This window comes from Salvelinus alpinus, chromosome 16, assembly GCF_045679555.1.
Source record: "Salvelinus alpinus chromosome 16, SLU_Salpinus.1, whole genome shotgun sequence".
Taxonomy (NCBI): domain Eukaryota; kingdom Metazoa; phylum Chordata; class Actinopteri; order Salmoniformes; family Salmonidae; genus Salvelinus; species Salvelinus alpinus.
The window spans coordinates 18,705,566-18,723,669 of record NC_092101.1 but is presented as its reverse complement, the minus strand read 5'-3'; the positions used below and the strand labels follow the sequence as shown (position 1 = coordinate 18,723,669).

Sequence of the window (18,104 nt, the reverse complement as noted above, 5' to 3'; positions counted from 1 at the left end):
ATCAGTGAAAAACATAGAAAATTAATGTACAATTGTGTGAGATGAAAATGGACACACTAAAGGGTGTGCAATGTGAAGGCCCACTGAGTGTACATTCGGAACCTTCTTTGAGGTCAGTAGTGTGCAATGTGAAGGTACATTCGGAACCTTGTTTGAAGTCAGTAGGTCACATGACCAAGGAGCTAGTGAAATTAGAAAGTTAAAAAATGTAATGTAAAAATCATGTGAGATGACAATGGACAAACTAAAGGGTGTGCAATATAGAAGGGTAGTCAGTGGACATTCTGAACCTTGTTTGAGGTCAGTAGGTCACATGACCAAGGAGCTATTGAAATTAGAAAGTTTAACATTTTTATGTAAAGACGTGTGAAATTAAAATGGAAAAAATAAAGGGTGTGCAATGTGTAGGCCCGCTGAGTGAACATTCTGAACTTTCTATGAGGTCAGTTGGTCACCAGACCAAGGAGCTATTGTTTGTACTTTGTTTACGCTCCCTAACTAATTCAACTGGAATACAAAATACTGCTTACATTTCCACATGTTTATTAGCTTTGCAAAGCGAATTAAGGTCCAAATCGTGAAAATAAGACCTGTACAATGTTGTGCGCAACATCATGACACTTATTTGGAGTCTGTGGCTCAAGTGCAGTGGTGGGCCGTCAGGGCCAGCAAGGCCTTCTCTGCTGGCCTAAACATCATCAGAATATAATTTTTTTTAAATATATTTTCCCACAAATATGTATTAAATTATTCCCCAGAGTAAGAGTTATACTCTTCATTTCATAGCTTTCCTCTTGGTTGCACTGCTTCCAGCCCCAGGTTGAGATTTGGAGGGCTGGTCTTTATGTTAGATCTTTTATCCAATCATATTCAGCCATCATGTGTTGCCAGGGGTCTAAAATCTGCCCTCAGGCCTTCAGAATCAACAGTGCGGGCACTTGTAGCTTAAAGTGAATGGAAATGAAAATTTAGTGTCAACCAATCAGCTTTAGAGTTGGCTATTGTACGCCTGCTGGCTGGCTCCAGTGTTACACAGGAGCCAGCTAGCAGGCGTAGTGCGTGCACGTCTTTTGATTGGATTACCAATATTGAGAGGCAGGTCTATGCAGAACCTCAGAACTAGGTAACTGAATTTGATAAACGAATTAATTTGCGTACTACTAAGCTGTTTTTTCAACCCACAATGGCGGAAGGAGGAGAAGATATCGATTTGGTCGAGGATATAATTATAACGCCATTCTCAAGACGAACTTTTCAAGAAAAGTTAGACATTGTAAGGAGAGGTCGCCCGACGCCGATGCTACAAAGCCTGTCACAGGCGGGAAAGGGGTTCGTTCGCCACTTTCAAAGTTCCAACTACGAGCGCTATCAATGGCTCACAGGCTCCGAGAAGCACTGCAAACTGTACTGCTGGGAATGCCTATTATTTGCAAGTGATCGATTTGGTGTTTGGAGCCACACTGGCTTTGCAAACTTGAGTTGTCTAACCAAGGCAGCAACGAGACACCAAAGTACGGCTGGGCACTTACAAGCAATGGTGCTTTTGAAAACTTTTGGGCACACCCGAGTGGATCTACAGCTCAACGAACAAGCGCGCAGGGCAACGGAGCTGCACAATGAAAAGGTGAAGAAAAATAGGGAAATATTGAAAAGATTCATTGATTGTGTCATGTTTTTGGGTAAACACTGTTTTTTGGGTAAACACGGCATGCCACTGCTCAAGTGGTTTGAAAGCGCGAATATCCGTTGAATATCCAACCTGAAACTGTTTTTACCTCGGTCAATTTTTGGTTTGTTTGTTTTGGCACCTCTCAAGATCTGTCATTATCACCATCTATGCACGCAACCACTCACTTTTTAAATGTTTAATTAATGTATTTTATTTTGCAACCACTCACTTACACTACTGATTACTGACTACACACACCATTGTTACTTGTTTATTTTTTACTTCAGTTAGTAAATATATTTTTGTTGTTGCCTCTTTGTTACGGGAAATGAGCCGGTTCGTGACAGGACCTCAACGGAGCTGAATACCAGCACCTCAAATGTTCTACTGTTTATTAAGCTCCTGTTCCCCTTAAAGAATATTAGCAACTCAAAGGTATTGTGGAGCTCCTGCACCTAATTATAAACAGTACCAGCACCCAAAATGAGTACCGGAACCTATTTCAGTCCAAGTTAAGCCAAGCACTGATAAGAAGCCTATTGTATTATGTTTCCACCGGATCAGAGCATGACATTTTTCCCTTTCACGCTGAGTGGTTATCGAAAGGGAGAGAGCTGGGAAAAAAATTCAGATACATTGAGGAACTATTGTAATTCTCAATGGATGTAAAAACAGGCTTCGTTTTCTTGCTGTTTGAGGTGAAGAAAACATTACTTTGAGAAACTCCACAGGTCATTAGTGGTGGTGCGTTAAACCAATCAGAAATACTATCAGATCCCCAATGGGCACAATAATATGACTAGGTTTGCGCACAGGCCAGATAGCCTATAGGCCTACTTACTCAACATTGACACGGGCGCTCTAAACAAAAGACAACGACTAAATTGACAGAACGGCAAAATGAACGCCTACTTGTTTCTCACAAGTGTAGCATAGGTTGTCCACTCTGCAAACAATGTGTCCACTCCGAGAATGAGAACAGGAGGATTGGAATAATAATATTGAATGCATAAAGAAAATGACCATAACCAAAGTAAAACATGTAGATTAGACATTATCGGAATTAATGGTAAATGTACTAATGGTGACATATTGATATACAATTGATATACAATAACAATGAAATGCAAACAATTCACACAATTAAGTTATGAAACAATGAATGTGCACAAATTGGCAGGAGAGCGTGCATTCTGGACTGAGAAGTGCATTGTGAATCTGGGCGCATTTGCCATGCAGCATTTATGGCATTTACGGATATGGCCTCAGCAGAAGTCAGGGCAAGAAGGGCCTTGGTCAGGGAGGTGACCAAGAACCCGATGGTCACTCTAACAGAGCTCCAGAGTTCCTCTGGGGAGATGGGAGAACCTACTAGAAGGACAACCATCTCTGCAGCACTCTACCAATCAGGCCTTAATGGTAAAGTGGCCAGACGGAAGCCATTCCTCAGTGAAAGGCACATGACAGCCCGCTTGGAGTTTGCCAAAAGGCACCTAAAGACTCTCAGACCATGAGAAAGGCCATCCCTACAGTGAAGCATGGTGGTGGCAGCATCATGCTGTGGGGATGTTTTTCAGCGACAGGAACTGGGAGACTAGTCAGGATCGAGGGAAAGATGAACGGAGCAAAGTACAGAGATCCTTGATAAAAACCTGCTTCAGAGCGCTCAGGCCCTCAGACTGGGGCGAAGGTTCACCTTCCAGAAGGACAACGACCCTAAGCACACAGCCAAGACAACGCAGGAGTGGCTTCGGGACAAGTCTCTGAATGTCTTTAAATGGCCCAGCCAGAGCACGAACTTGAACCCGTTCGAACACCATAGTACCCTCCAAACTCGTCATCAAGCTCGAGACCCTGGGTCTCGACCCCGCCCTGTGCAACTGGGTCCTGGACTTCCTGACGGGCCGCCCCCAGGTGGTGAGGGTAGGTAACAACATCTCCACCCCGCTGATCCTCAACACCGGGGCCCCACAAGGGTGCGTTCTGAGCCCTCTCCTGTACTCCCTGTTCACCCACGACTGCGTGGCCATGCACGCCTCCAACTCAATCATCAAGTTTGCGGACGACACTACAGTGGTAGGCTTGATTACCAACAACGACGAGACGGCCTACAGGGAGGAGGTGAGGGCCCTCGGAGTGTGGTGTCAGGAAAATAACCTCACACTCAACGTCAACAAAACAAAGGAGATGATTGTGGACATCAGGAAACAGCAGAGGGAGCACCCCCCTATCCACATCGACGGGACAGTAGTGGAGAAGGTGGAAAGTTTTAAGTTCCTCGGTGTACACATCACGGACAAACTGAATTGGTCCACCCACACAGACAGCGTTGTGAAGAAGGCGCAGCAGCGCCTCTTCAACCTCAGGAGGCTGAAGAAATTCGGCTTGTCACCAAAAGCACTCACAAACTTCTACAGATGCACAATCGAGAGCATCCTGTCGGGCTGTATCACCGCCTGGTACGGCAACTGCTCCGCCCACAACCGTAAGGCTCTCCAGAGGGTAGTGAGGTCTGCACAACGCATCACCGGGGGAAAACTACCCGCCCTCCAGGACACCTACACCACCCGATGTCACAGGAAGGCCATAAAGATCATCAAGGACAACAACCACCCAAGCCACTGCCTGTTCACCCCGCTATCATCCAGAAGGCAAGGTCAGTACAGGTGCATCAAAGCAGGGACCGAGAGACTGAAAAACAGCTTCTATCTCAAGGCCATCAGACTGTTAAACAGCCACCACTAACATTTAGTGGCCGCTGCCAACATACTGACTCAATTCCAGCCACTTTAATAATGGGAATTGATGGAAATTATGTAAAAATGTACCACTAGCCACTTTAAACAATGCCAATTAATATAATGTTTACATACCCTACATTACTCATCTCATATGTATATGTATATACTGTACTCTATATCATCTACTGCATCTTGCCATCTTTATGTAATACATGTATCACTAGCCACTTTAAACTATGCCACTTTATGTTTACATACCCTACATTACTCATCTCATATGTATATACTGTACTCTATACCATCTACTGCATCTTGCCTATGCCGTTCTGTACCATCACTCATTCATATATCTTTATGTACATATTCTTTATCCCTTTACACTTGTGTGTATAAGGTAGTAGTTGTGGAATTGTTAGGTTAGATTACTTGTTGGTTATTACTGCATTGTCGGAACTAGAAGCACAAGCATTTCGCTACACTCGCATTAACATCTGCTAACCATGTGTATGTGACAAATAAAATTTGATTTGATTTTGATTTGACATCTCTGGAGAGACCTGAAAATACCTGCACTGCAATGCCCCATCCAACCTGACAGCGCTTGAGAGGATCTGCAAAGAAGAATGGGAGAAACTCCCCAAATTTAGGTGTGCCAAGCTTGTAGCGTCATACCCAAGAAGACTCTAGGCTTTAATCGTTGCCAAAGGTGCTTTAACAAAGTACTGAGTAAAGGGTCTGAATACTTATGTAAATCTGATTTTTCAGTTTTGTATTTTTTATACATTTGCAAAATTTCTAAAACACTGTTTTGCTTTGTCATTATGGGGTATTGTGTTTAGATTGATGAGGGGGGGGGCGACGATTTAATGCATTTTTTAATAAGGCTGTAATGTAACAAAATGTGGAAAAGTCAAGGGGTTTGAATACTTTCTGAATGGACTGTATATATCTGTTACTGCTCGACTAAAACATTCTTGGTCGACCAACAGCCTAACGACCAAACATCGACCAGTTGACTAATTGAGGTCAGCCCTAAATCAGGCACATTTGAATAACCTTAATTTGACATATTTTATTGCAAAAAATGCATTTAGTTCAAAGAAGAGTAGATACAAGAAAGCCCTGAGAAAGCAAAGGGGTCATTTTAGAAAAGTTGCATAAAGTATACTAACATCACAGAAAGCCATGTCCTCTCTCTTTCCCCTTTGAGACAAAGATACAGCAGAGACCAAATGATCCCCCATCTATTGATCAACCATGGTTCCATTAACAACACAGAATCCTGATCAAATCAGTTAGGGCCCATGCCTGCAAATATTTTTGATTGGAGGACTCGTACAATAGAACAGGAAGCACATAATAGGACAACCAATCAGAACACACTGTGGGAGGTGCTACAGTATACAGTATCCCCCCATTAATCAGCAGCTTATAGAAAGTTTCACAATAAAAATGGATGATTTCTTTCAGTCCACTCTATCCATTGATTAAAGTATGGTTTGGCATGGCAAGAAAATGTGTAATTTGCTCTCAGGGCATACATACATTCCACACTACTGTATTTCTTCGGTGGTAGATGTAGAATGTATGACACTGTACAAGCGATTTGAGAGGAAAGATATGAAACACATGGACAATTAAGGCACTGAACTGAACTGAGGAGATGTTCATTATATATACACTGAGTCATTTGTAGTAATGTAGTCTGCCTTCTGAGAGTACAGGCTCTGACCAGTGCTCTCTTCATACAGTAGGCTTGATAATACACAACTCGGGTAGGTATTCAATGACGAGCTATGACTGTCCGATAGAAACACTTTGACAAGTATGTGGTTATAATTGAACAATCACATTCATATTCAGAGTTCTGCCCATGTATTTTGTGTTATGTAGTCTTGTGGATATTGAGGTGACAGACACATTTTTGAGGTTTGTGTCTGGTTAGTACTGTATCTCTAAAGCATATGCTATCAGATATTTAAAGCCTGCAGAATTTGGTCCTGAGATTACATATGAATAAATCTCATGAAGGTGCAGTTGCTACTGCTGCAGATGAACAGTATATAAAAGTCCATTAAAGCATCCCAAAGTCTGAGGAGCAAAGAACTGCTTTCTGATGAAACAATTGAGTGATATTTTTCTGCCAGGAGTTTCTTACATATCATTTACAATGTTTTTGTCTATGAATGTTCACATTTGTTCAGTGAAAGACACAGGGAACCCAAATCATTCTGGGACTGTGCATGACTACAGCAGTTTGAGATTCAGTATGAGGTGCAACATCATCATGCACTCGAAAATAATGATTTCCTATGGAACAACTACTGTTTGTCACTGTGATGATGTCATCTGACCTCGGACCATCTGTGACCTCTGACCTAGAATTCCATCCTTGTGATTGTCTGGTCTGTTACCTCCCGTTCTGAGGCATCCAGGTGTTTGTTAGCTTAATGACTGCATGCTGAGAGTTCAGGCGGAAATGGTGGACAGTTGTGGGCACTGCGGGAGGAAGCCGAGTACTGTAGCGATGCCCCTGTGTCCTGGGCAGAGGGAGTCGCCTGTGTCCTCCTACCCCAGTGAAAGCTCTGATTCTGGGGATATGGATATGGCAGTGAAGATCTTCCTCCCTTGGGCTTACATGTACACACCTCTGACTCCTGGTGAAACAGGCAAAATTGGAAAACTTTCAAAGGATATCACTCAAACACATATTCGAGAACTAGACCAGTAGAAGACTAAAATCTAGAACATAAACTTTATTAATACAGTATCATGTATCAATAATCTGCCCACACTGAAACAATGGTTATCACAAGACAGTCATTTTAATCTAGAACTAGGCAGTGCTGAGCACAATCACTTTGGGCTGTCATTGCTGTCTCTTACCATTCCAGAAAGTCATCCCCTCCGTGGCTGGCTGGGTCACTGTTTCCTCCGGACCACCTGTTTGAGGTGCAGCTCGCTCTCGGCCGCAACGATGGGCAGCTCGTTCTTCAGGTGGTAGCTGATCAGGTGACTAATGCTCTCAAACAGCATGTCTTTGGTGCGTACCTGACAGTGACGAGGAGGAGTGGGCTAACAGATGTTAGCAGGTCACCGCATATGTAAGGATGCTAACAAGAATGCTTCTGATACCATTGTTTTGCACTCAACAATGCTAATGCTAGGCTATAGCTAAGTGGCTGACACCATTTCCATATAAAAATATACACTCTATGGAGCAAATCCTAATTTCCACTTAAGTATAATTTTCACTTAGTCATGCATTGATGTCAATAGGTGACTGTTGTTAAATGCCAGAAGGTGATTATCACTCACCACTCCCTCTGGGTCCACCAGTAGCAGGTGTTTGGGCAGACCACAGTGCATGCCCGTCAGGACATACTGGCCTGGGTTGGTGGCACTGTCTCGTACCAGGAAGTCCCCGTCTCGGACCAGCAGTTTCTCAGCATCACGGCGGCTCATACGACCGTGGTACCAGGCCTCCCGCCGGAGCTGCTCCTCTGTAGGGGCGACAGGGGCACGACGTCGGGGTGGGCTGGGCCACTGGTCCTTCAAAACACACACCCCACCGTTACCACCGACACCACCAGCCTCGTGCATCTTTAGAGCATCCTCAAAGGGTCCTGCAGAGAACCAGGAAAAGTGAGAACACATGCATGGCACACACATGGAACCTGTAACATGAATGACATCCTCCATACATGCCAACCCTATTTCCCAGATACTCCCTTCATCTTGAATAATAATATCTCTATTGTGTCAGTGGCTGTGTTCAGTGGATGGATAGCTGTTGATGAGACTCACTCATGTCAAAGATGTCTTTCATGGGGCTGTCTGGCCCCCTGGCCCCCCTGTGGTCCTCTGCTCCCTGCTCCAATCCCTCCAGACTCTGGGTGTTCACATATAGGTGCTCCTCATAGTCCCTGCTCCCCGGAGGCTGGCCGTCTGCCCGCTGGTAACCATCTGATGTCAGACCTGTCAATCACAACTCAGTTTACTAATACATAGCTACTTACATACTCTCTGCAATATTCTTACTTAAAAAATAAAGTATCCACAGACATTGTAATATCTGTGACTTGCAGTATTGTGACCTGCAGTACCGCATCAGACCACATGGTGTCTCACCTGAGCTGCCGTTGTTTTCAGTATCCCAGTGAAGCTCGTAGCACAGCTGACCTGAAGGGCAGGAAGCTGTGTCTCTCCTGGACGGAGAACCCATCTAAAAACAGATGCCCAAAACTCACATTAGCATTACTAATAGTAGACATGTACTTCTTTATGACTCTTCAGACCACCTGGTAATAAATAGTTCCACTTCTACAGACACCATATGTTTGAATCCTCTGTATAGGCTGCAGGGTATGAGCAAGGCTTTCCTCTCACCAATTAGCTAACCCAGAGGCCTGGTTTCTATCTCGAGTGATATCAATCTCTTGTAATTATGTACCTTGCACATCTACAAGACAGTTATTGGGTTCCCTGCTACTGTATGCTCACAGTTCTCTCTCTTCTCTGAGATTTTATGTTGAAAAGCCAGGCAAGGTCGTTAGTCATGTGTCCAGAAATACTATATCAAAGGGTTTGGTGGTGAGGCTGGAGGCTGGGGAATCACCTGCACTGCCTTGCTCTCTGGTTGGCTGTGGACGTGGCCCAGCAAGGCCGTACAAGGCTTCAGCCTTGAGTCCACCACTCCCCCAAAAGGAGGCACCTTCCCAGGGATGCTGTTGTAGTAGTCGTGCTCCAACGAGTCCTCGTCATCTCCCCACGCTGAGTCTTCTGTCCTGATGTTCCTGAGGTGGCACGGTTAGAATAGAGGTAATTTAATTCCCAAATATGACAAGGCAAGGGATCAGATACCTCCTCCACATTCGATAACGTTAAACACTAGAGTTGAATGGTTCTATTGTTGGTAGCAGGAGATACACACTCTGCTTTAAATAACAGTTTTGATTTCGATGGACTGAAATCTGAGCACAGCATATCACATTTCTAGCAAGTGACTGAGCTAAACATTTTTGAGTTTCATATTGAGTTGAGCGTGTGTCTGTGGAAAATGCAAGTCAACGCTTTAAGTAGCACACCATGCTTGCACTGTACCAATTCACACTGAACACACTGAGTGCATGTGTGTGTAGAGTCTTTGTCTTTCCAGACACAACCCTATATTGAGTGCAGTGCTTGTGCACACAGACCATGGTGCATGTGGTTACATGTCGATTGTGGTGCTCATTTCAAGCCTGTGTGTCATTGTACACACTGTCAAACAGTCCATCCAGTGGTGTGCGATGGATGAGTGTTGGTTTATTGACTACAGCTAAGTTAACACATTACAACAACAGCCAATGGTCTCGGATTCTGGAGCAGTTTGTAGTGTGCTAGTCTGGAAACCTGATGGTTGCTGGTTCACTTCCCTCTATCATCCCATATTCACTGCAGTGGCCCTGTCTCACCTTTCCATGGTGGGGATGGCTTTGGGAGGGCTGTGGAGGTACTGTTTAAACTGCAGTTCGAAGGCCTGCCCGATGGTGCTGATGACATTCTGAGCTAAACCATCACAACACTCCAGGATATGGCATGCTGAAGAGAACATAGAGGATATGAGTGCCGCAACCCCACTGTGAGGATAACAACTTATATTTTCAAGAAAAAATAGAAAAACCTATATCTTTAAGTTAAACAAGCATTAGTAAACCATAATGCCAGCAAATCCTAATGCGTTTAACGCCAGGAAGAAACTGCATAGCTTTGTTTCTGTTTATTAAATACAATAGTAAACTGAATAGTGTGTAAGGAGATACCTCTCTGATTGACTGGATCTTTGGCCACATAAGCAACATAATCGGGCGTGTCCTGCAACAGAGGGAAAAACCTCAATAAACTCTGATGAATTAGGATATAATTGCATTAGAGGCCTTATTGATCATGAAGTCATGGGATTGGAAAGTGGTCAAAAGCAACCAAGTCAGACATGCAGTCTACCAAGCGGCCCATGTCAACAAACAGACAGAGAAAGGAAAGCACAAAGTGCACTTATGCTGCAAACTCTCACCATGTCTCCCCCAGAGGCAAAGGAGATGGACTGCATGGGATGGTGTGCTATCACCTATGAAAGAGGAAGAGAGGGAGGTGCAGCTTTTATATCAGTCCTTCATCACATCAAATAATCTACAAATCAGCTATCCTGTTAGGAAAACAGGTTTCTAAAGATTGAAATGTATTGTTTGTGTTGCATTAGTTGAAGAGATCTCCAACCTGTCGTGTGGTGGGGATGAGCAAGCTGAGACCCTCTATAGAGATGTTGACAGCAATGCTCATACCAGCGAAGCGCAGGTTACTCTTCCCCATGACGGACTGCAGGGCCTTGTTAATGTTCTACAGGACAGGAGCACAGAGCCTGGGCTTAGCATCACACACACACACGCACATACACAATTTAACTAGTGTTGCTTCAAAATACGTTCGCTCACCTTCCTCCTCCAGGCCCCTTTACCCCCAGGCACAGCTTCACACAGTCTGTTGATGGCCTCCCTGGGTGGGTGGAGAGGGGGAGAGGAGAGGTGGAGGGGTCAGAATGACAACACACAGACAGTTGCCCCCATAATGAATCCCAAATCTCACCAAAACCATACCCTTTACAAACAGTAAATCTGAGAGCATCATGGTAATAGTTCCATCTTGCCCTTTGATAGGCTAGAAGGGCATCTTGCCATATTGGATACATCTAGCCAATCCTTTCAGATCAACTAAAGTGCCTAGAGGATAGAGGCCAGGGGTCCATTTGGAATTCAGCTTCAAGCAGCTACATGGGAAAAGGTTGAAAAGTCTAACTGTACTCCATCATCATCATCATCATCCTATAGACAGCGTACGGGTAAAGTGGTTGCATAAACTATAAAAAGAGCAGGTCAGTCGTCCTTCCCTCAGCCTCAGGTCATGGTCAGAGGTCAAGAGTCACCAATCCATTTCAGTTCAAAGGACACAGAGGCCCTCGGAATAAAGCAGGACAGCAGACGTCTAATCTCAGTTTATACACGGCTAACAGGAACACGTAATATCATAATCACATTTAGCTGAGTTCACATAAACAAATTCTCCCCAGTAAATTCTATTAGGGTAAGAAACACAAGTATCTCAGCATGATTGAAAGTAACAGCGTAGTGTCTTGGTCTGATGATTTATGTGCTCATCAAGCTCTATTTGATTTGCATTCATTTTCCTCTCCATTTTGTTTCCAATCAGAAGCGTGTGGTGTACTACTGCAGTGTATTCTATGTCATTAGGCTGTGAGCATGGGGACTTATGAGTGATGATGTCTGATGATGTCCCCTTGTGTGGTGGCAGAGATAGCCGGAACACAGGGTCTGTCAGGGGACAGGTGCGGCTGGCTGCTAGAGTCAAGGACCCGGCCCCTATCAATTGACTCGTAAATATTTAAAAAGCAGGAGCGGCCGTCTCCAGTAAAGGACTTCTCAAAGAGACTCAACTCACCGCCTGGGAGAATATTAGTGCATGCAATGTGTGAAACTTACTCTTCAGCCTGAAGTGTCCCCACTTGCACTACCAAATATCTAGCTTTTCATGTGGTGCGACTAGTAAGATGCTTCAGGAGGGCTGTCATGTGTGCTAGCAAAGCAGAGGTCCTGGGTTCGTGCCTCGTGTGAGACGAATCAGGAGGAAGTGGTACTCGCTATACAAGCAGCGTGACGTCCTTTACACATGGATAATGGACGTGAGTGTTGGTTTGTTTGCAGTATCTCTCCTGGCCATGTACAGTCCCATCCCACATGAAAAAAATACTATAGTTTACTACATGATGTAGTGATACTGTAGAATACTATACTACACATTGTAGTATCCCTCGATCATTTGTAGTACTTACTTACTATAGAATGTTGTAGAATACTATAGTAAACACTACAGTATTATCAGTAAAAAAAACACTGTAGTAAATACTACAGTAATGTCTGCAAAAACATTACAGTCCGCAACTATAGTAAATATTATAGGATTTCATTGACATATGCCCATTCCCCTCACCCATATTGCAATTTGTGCCACCCATAAGTGAGAAACCTACATGCCAAGTATAGTCCATATTGTGCTGCCTACAGGTTATGGAAAAGCGCAAAAGCTCTGAACTATCTGTTCAGACCCCAGTCCTACAGGTTATGGAAAATGTGCTCTTTTAGTATTTCTCCAGTAAGTTTCCTGAAGGAGAAATCCCCCACTTCTATGATAATCAAAGATAACCAAACAAAAACACAATAGTAAATACTACAGTAATGTCTTCAAAATAACTACAGTATGCTACAGTCTGCAAAAACACTACAGTAAATACAATAGTATAGTACATTCTGAAAAACAATACAGTAAATACTACAGTGTACTAGAATCTGCAAAAACACTACATTAATTACTTTAGTATATATTACAGTTTTATTTTACTACATTATTTATACTATAGTTAACTGTGCATACTACAGCATACTACAGTTAACTGTGCATACTAGTGTTTTTGTGGACTTAACAGGAAAAAACACTACAGTGAACACTATAGTATTTACATATACATAGTATAATATAGTCTTTTTTCATGTGGCTTTGTAGCATATTGGCCCAAAACCATCATACTTTGACACCTGTCAAAGAGGACCTCCAGACTCATGCTGGACCGAATGATAATCAGTGTTCTCCAGTCAGTCTTTGAAGATGTGTCATGGGGAATGTCAGGCTCTTTCTTACTCTGCCAATAACAAGTGACTCCAGAAAAGACACAACAGGAAAAACCAAATAGAAGCGGAACAGGAAACCTCAACTAAATGTAATTGAATTAATTAATCCGGAATGCACGGTAAAATGGAGACATCCCCAATCTCTTCTTCAACATCCTTAAACAATAACAGTATAATGTAAACAAATGTCATTCTGAAAGCAATGACAATATTGAGCTTCTTATTATGCTACTAAGTAATTCAAATGGAGCATTGTTAAATTCATTATTTCATAGATCTTGCCATAACACTGTCATAAATACATAAATTTTCAATCTCTGCTCTTCTCCCTCTTCCTTGTTGTCTCCTACAGGCATATTCCAGCAGGCAGGCAGGCAGGCAGGCAGGGGAGTGTCCGCGTGGACCCCTGCAGCTCAGCTCTCAACAGTCATTAGCGAACATCATCAATAATAGATCTCTCCATCACTCCATTTCTGCCTCTCCTCCTGCACTTAAGCCGTGTGTGTTGGGGGGCTCAGATTACTGGCAATCGATCATGGAGGATAGAAAGATCAGTCTGGTGTTCAAGATTACACACAATGTACTATCACCACCTCTGAGGGTATTTTTTAACCTCTGCTCAGACCAAAATAGCAGGGTCACAAACAAGTAAACAAAAACTGAAATGAAAATAAAATAAAACCATCATAAATTATGTTCAGTTGTAGGTTTTTGGGGGGCAGGAATATAATGGTTTTTTTTAAGTTGTTTTTTTATGTAGTTTTCAAACTTCTGAATCTGGCGGATCACATTGACATAGACTTTCTAATTTAAAGGTAGAGAGCGAGATGACGTTGCCACGAGCTGCACCGCAGATATCGGGCATGTTTGAATGGTAAAGCGAAAGCAACAAACTGCAAACGACAGTCGAGGAATGAAGTCAGGGGTGGTTCATCTGCGACAGATAAAAATCGGACACTACATGCTGACTACACGTCTGGTGTCGTGTGCGCGATCGTTGCAAAATAAATATATACATACATGTTATTCAATCATTGCACCCACACTGCTGGTGTACGTCAACGAGCGTCTGCGTAGCCAGGTGCTAAAATATAATTTATACAAATTAGCTAGCAACAGCAAGCTAGCTGGCTAAATTGCCATAAATGTTTAATGCTTTTCGACCTGTCCCCAAATTAATATAGTTGGTTCAAAGTTCGTTTTGATATTTCAACCTGCGTGTCCTGATTGCGTCTGGTGTGCGTGAGATCGCGTCGGATTGCGTCAAAATGCGTGCGATGGCGCACACAGCAAGGCTCAGATCAACATGGCAGTGTTGCCATTGTTAATAAAATGTGTTCTTTATCTTGGCTAAGTAAACATGTATTTTATTTATTTATATATATTTTATTTAACCAGGTAGGCTAGTTGAGAACAAGTTCTCATTTGCAACTGTGACCTGGCCAAGATAAAGCAAAGCAGTTCGACACATACAACATCACAGTTACACATGGAATAAACAAACATACAGTCAATAATACAGTAGAAAAAGTCTATATACAGTATGTGCAAAAGAGGTAGGATAAGGGAGGTAAGGCAATAAATAGGCCATAGTGGCGATGTAATTAGAATATAGCAATTAAACACTGGAATGGTAGATGTGCAGAATATATATATATGCATATATGAATGTGCAAGTAGAGATACTGGGGTGCAAAGGAGCAAGATAAATAAATAAATACAGTATGGGGATGAGGTAGTTGGATGGGCTATTTACAGATGGGCTATGTACAGGTGCAGTGGTCTGTGAGCTGCTCTGACAGCTGGTGCTTAAAGCTAGTGAGGGAGAGATGAGTCTCCAGCTTCAGTGATTTTTGCAGTTCGTTCAGTCATTGGCAGCAGAGAACTGGAAGGAAAGGCGGCCAAAGGAAGAATTGGCTTTGGGGGTGACCAGTGAGATATACAGTGGGGAGAACAAGTATTTGATACACTGCCGATTTTGCAGGTTTTCCTACTTACAAAGCATGTAGAGGTCTGTCATTTTTATCATAGGTACACTTCAACTGTGAGAGACAGAATCTAAAACAAAAATCCAGAAAATCACATTGTATGATTTTTAAGTAATTAATTTGTATTTTATTGCATGACATAAGTATTTGATCACCTACCAACCAGTAAGAATTCCGGCTCTCACAGACCTGTTAGTTTTTCTTTAAGAAGCCCTCCTGTTCTCCACTCATTACCTGTATTAACTGCACCTGTTTGAACTCGTTACCTGTATAAAAGACACCTGTCCACACACTCAATCAAACAGACTCCAACCTCTCCACAATGGCCAAGACCAGAGAGCTGTGTAAGGACATCAGGGATAAATTGTAGACCTGTACAAGGCTGGGATGGGCTACAGGACAATAGCCAAGCAGCTTGGTGAGAAGGCAACAACTGTTGGCACAATTATTAGAAAATGGAAGAAGTTCAAGATGACGGTCAATCACCCTCGGTCTGGGGCTCCATGCAAGATCTCACCTCGTGGGGCATCAATGATCATGAGGAATGTGAGGGATCAGCCCAGAACTACACGGCAGATCCTGGTCAATGACCTGAAGAGAGCTGGGACCACAGTCTCAAAGAAAACCATTAGTAACACACTACGCCGTCATGGATTAAAATCCTGCAGCGCACGCAAGGTCCCCCTGCTCAAGCCAGCGCATGTCCAGGCCCGTCTGAAGTTTGCCAATGACCATCTGGATGATCCAGAGGAGGAATGGGAGAAGGTCATGTGGTCTGATGAGACAAAAATAGAGCTTTTTGCTCTAAACTCCACTCGCCGTGTTTGGAGGAATAGAAGGATGAGTACAACCCCAAGAACACCATCCCAACCGTGAAGCATGGAGGTGGAAACATCATTCTTTGGGGATGCTTTTCTGCAAAGGGGACAGGACGACTGCACCGTATTGAAGGGAGGATGGATGGGGCCATGTATCGCGAGATCTTGACCAACAACCTCCTTCCCTCAGTAAGAGCATTGAAGATGGGTCGTGGCTGGGTCTTCCAGCATGACAACGACCCGAAACACACAGCCAGGGCAACTAAGGAGTGGCTCCGTAAGAAGCATCTCAAGGTCCTGGAGTGGCCTAGCCAGTCTCCAGACCTGAACCCAATAGAAAATCTTTGGAGGGAGCCGAAAGTCCGTATTGCCCAGCGACAGCCCCGAAACCTGAAGGATCTGGAGAAGGTCTGTATGGAGGAGTGGGCCAAAATCCCTGCTGCAGTGTGTGCAAACCTGGTCAAGAACTACAGGAAACGTATGATCTCTGTAATTGCAAACTAAGGTTTCTGTACCAAATATTCAGTTCTGCTTTTCTGATGTATCAAATACTTATGTCATGCAATAAAATGCAAATTAATTAATTAAAAATCATACAATGTGATTTTCTGGATTTTTGTTTTAGATTCCTTCTCTCACAGTTGAAGTGTACCTATGATAAAAATTACAGACCTCTACATGCTTTGTAAGTAGGAAAACCTGCAAAATCGGCAGTGTATCAAATACTTGTTCTCCCCACTGTACCTGCTGGAGCACGTGCTACGGGTGGGTGCTGCTATGGTGACCAGTGAGCTGAGATAAGGCGGGGCTTTACCTAGCCAGTGGGTTTGGCAACGAGTTTGAAGCGAGGGCCAGCCAACGAGAGCGTACAGGTCGTTTCTAACCCTCAAATCACACACTCACAAACTGAAATCATAATATAATATGATGTGTGTACACATTGTACAATCAATTAGTGAGACAAAGCCTCAAATATCACATTTATTTGTATATCCATTGTTCACATATATCACGGCAAATTGGTTCCTGTTCACGTGGGTTAAACTGAAACACCCTAATGATTCGTTGGCAATGAGCCACCCACAATGCAGGCGATGGTTGCAGGATGAAGTTGGTAAAGAGCAACTGCAAAAACTTGCAGTCTTCTGCAGTCAAAACTTAATGACCTTTGATCACATGATTTTTGTAAAGTTCATGCAGTCTATATGTAGGAGCCAGTCGGACAGTTTTTATCTCCAGAATGAAAGGCGACTTGACAAAAGTGATCTGGTCGAACACGCCCATTGAGATGAGCGCCATGCAAAACTTTGCTCTCACACAGTCAAACAGACTATCTGCGCATGTGCATGGATTCTTCACCCTGCTACAACGTGGTAGCTACGTGTCAGGTTTTGGCCAGGACTGTTCTGGTTTTTTGTCACTAGATGTCCCCATTGCACCTTTTTTTTGTACCTTTTGTTTTTCCCTTGCTCTAATTATTGTTTGCACCTGTATGTCGTTCCCTTGTTAGTATTTAATCCCTGTGTGTTTCTCAGTTCCTTGCTCAGTGTTTGTATGTTAGCACCCAGCCCAAGCCTTGTTGTGAACATTTATTTTTCTCTTGTTGGATTTTCCAGAGGTTCTCTGGTTTTGTTCTTTTGTATTTTGTATTAGTCTTTTGAGGTTTGTTTTTCCCTTGCTGTTTTTACCACTTTGTGGATTTTCTTTGTTTTTTGGAAGATATCTATTTTTTATTAAACCACCATCTCTAGTACTGCTGTGTCTGCCTCATCTTCTGGGTTCTGCCGTTTTAGTGACTGTTTCTCGCACCGGGTCCTGACAGAAACACTGAGCCATTAAAATGAACCCAGAGGCAGCCAGTACCCAGGACTTTTTTCCCATGCTGTCCCACCACGAGGGGACTGTCCAACGTCACGAAGCTGCTCTGGTTCAGCAAGAGGCCTTAATGGCTGGACATTCTCAACTTCCGTCGGAGATGATGACTTCCATAAAGCAGATTTCTGATCAACTTTCTCCTGCAACCGCTTCTGCTCCAGTTCATCAGATTCAAGTGCCCGTGGCAGTTAACCCCCTGGCTGAACCTCGTCTGCCGCCTCCCCAACGGTTCTCAGGTGATCCGAGTGGTTGTAAGGGGTTTTTCACCCAATGTT

The 18,104-nt window shown here is 43.4% G+C and overlaps 1 protein-coding gene across 4 annotated transcripts in view; it reads right to left on the bottom strand.

Moving 5' to 3' along the window:
- Positions 1 to 5,462: 5,462 nt before the first annotated feature.
- LOC139541037 (SHC-transforming protein 2-like) overlaps positions 5,463 to 18,104 on the bottom strand; it is a 32,760-nt gene continuing 20,118 nt past the window's right edge. For 3 of the 4 annotated variants that reach the window (XM_071345198.1, XM_071345199.1, XM_071345196.1), the window contains 11 exons: positions 10,884 to 10,944; positions 10,669 to 10,788; positions 10,466 to 10,519; positions 10,215 to 10,266; positions 9,867 to 9,993; positions 9,029 to 9,206; positions 8,542 to 8,635; positions 8,218 to 8,388; positions 7,729 to 8,036; positions 7,297 to 7,485; positions 5,463 to 7,067 (listed from right to left, as the gene is read on the bottom strand). In XM_071345198.1, the coding sequence (XP_071201299.1) occupies positions 7,333 to 7,485; positions 7,729 to 8,036; positions 8,218 to 8,388; positions 8,542 to 8,635; positions 9,029 to 9,206; positions 9,867 to 9,993; positions 10,215 to 10,266; positions 10,466 to 10,519; positions 10,669 to 10,788; positions 10,884 to 10,944 (1,318 nt within the window). In that variant the 3' untranslated portion in view covers positions 5,463 to 7,067; positions 7,297 to 7,332. The remainder of the gene's footprint in view (positions 7,068 to 7,296; positions 7,486 to 7,728; positions 8,037 to 8,217; positions 8,389 to 8,541; positions 8,636 to 9,028; positions 9,207 to 9,866; positions 9,994 to 10,214; positions 10,267 to 10,465; positions 10,520 to 10,668; positions 10,789 to 10,883; positions 10,945 to 18,104) is intronic. The other variant, XM_071345197.1, reaches the window with a different exon arrangement.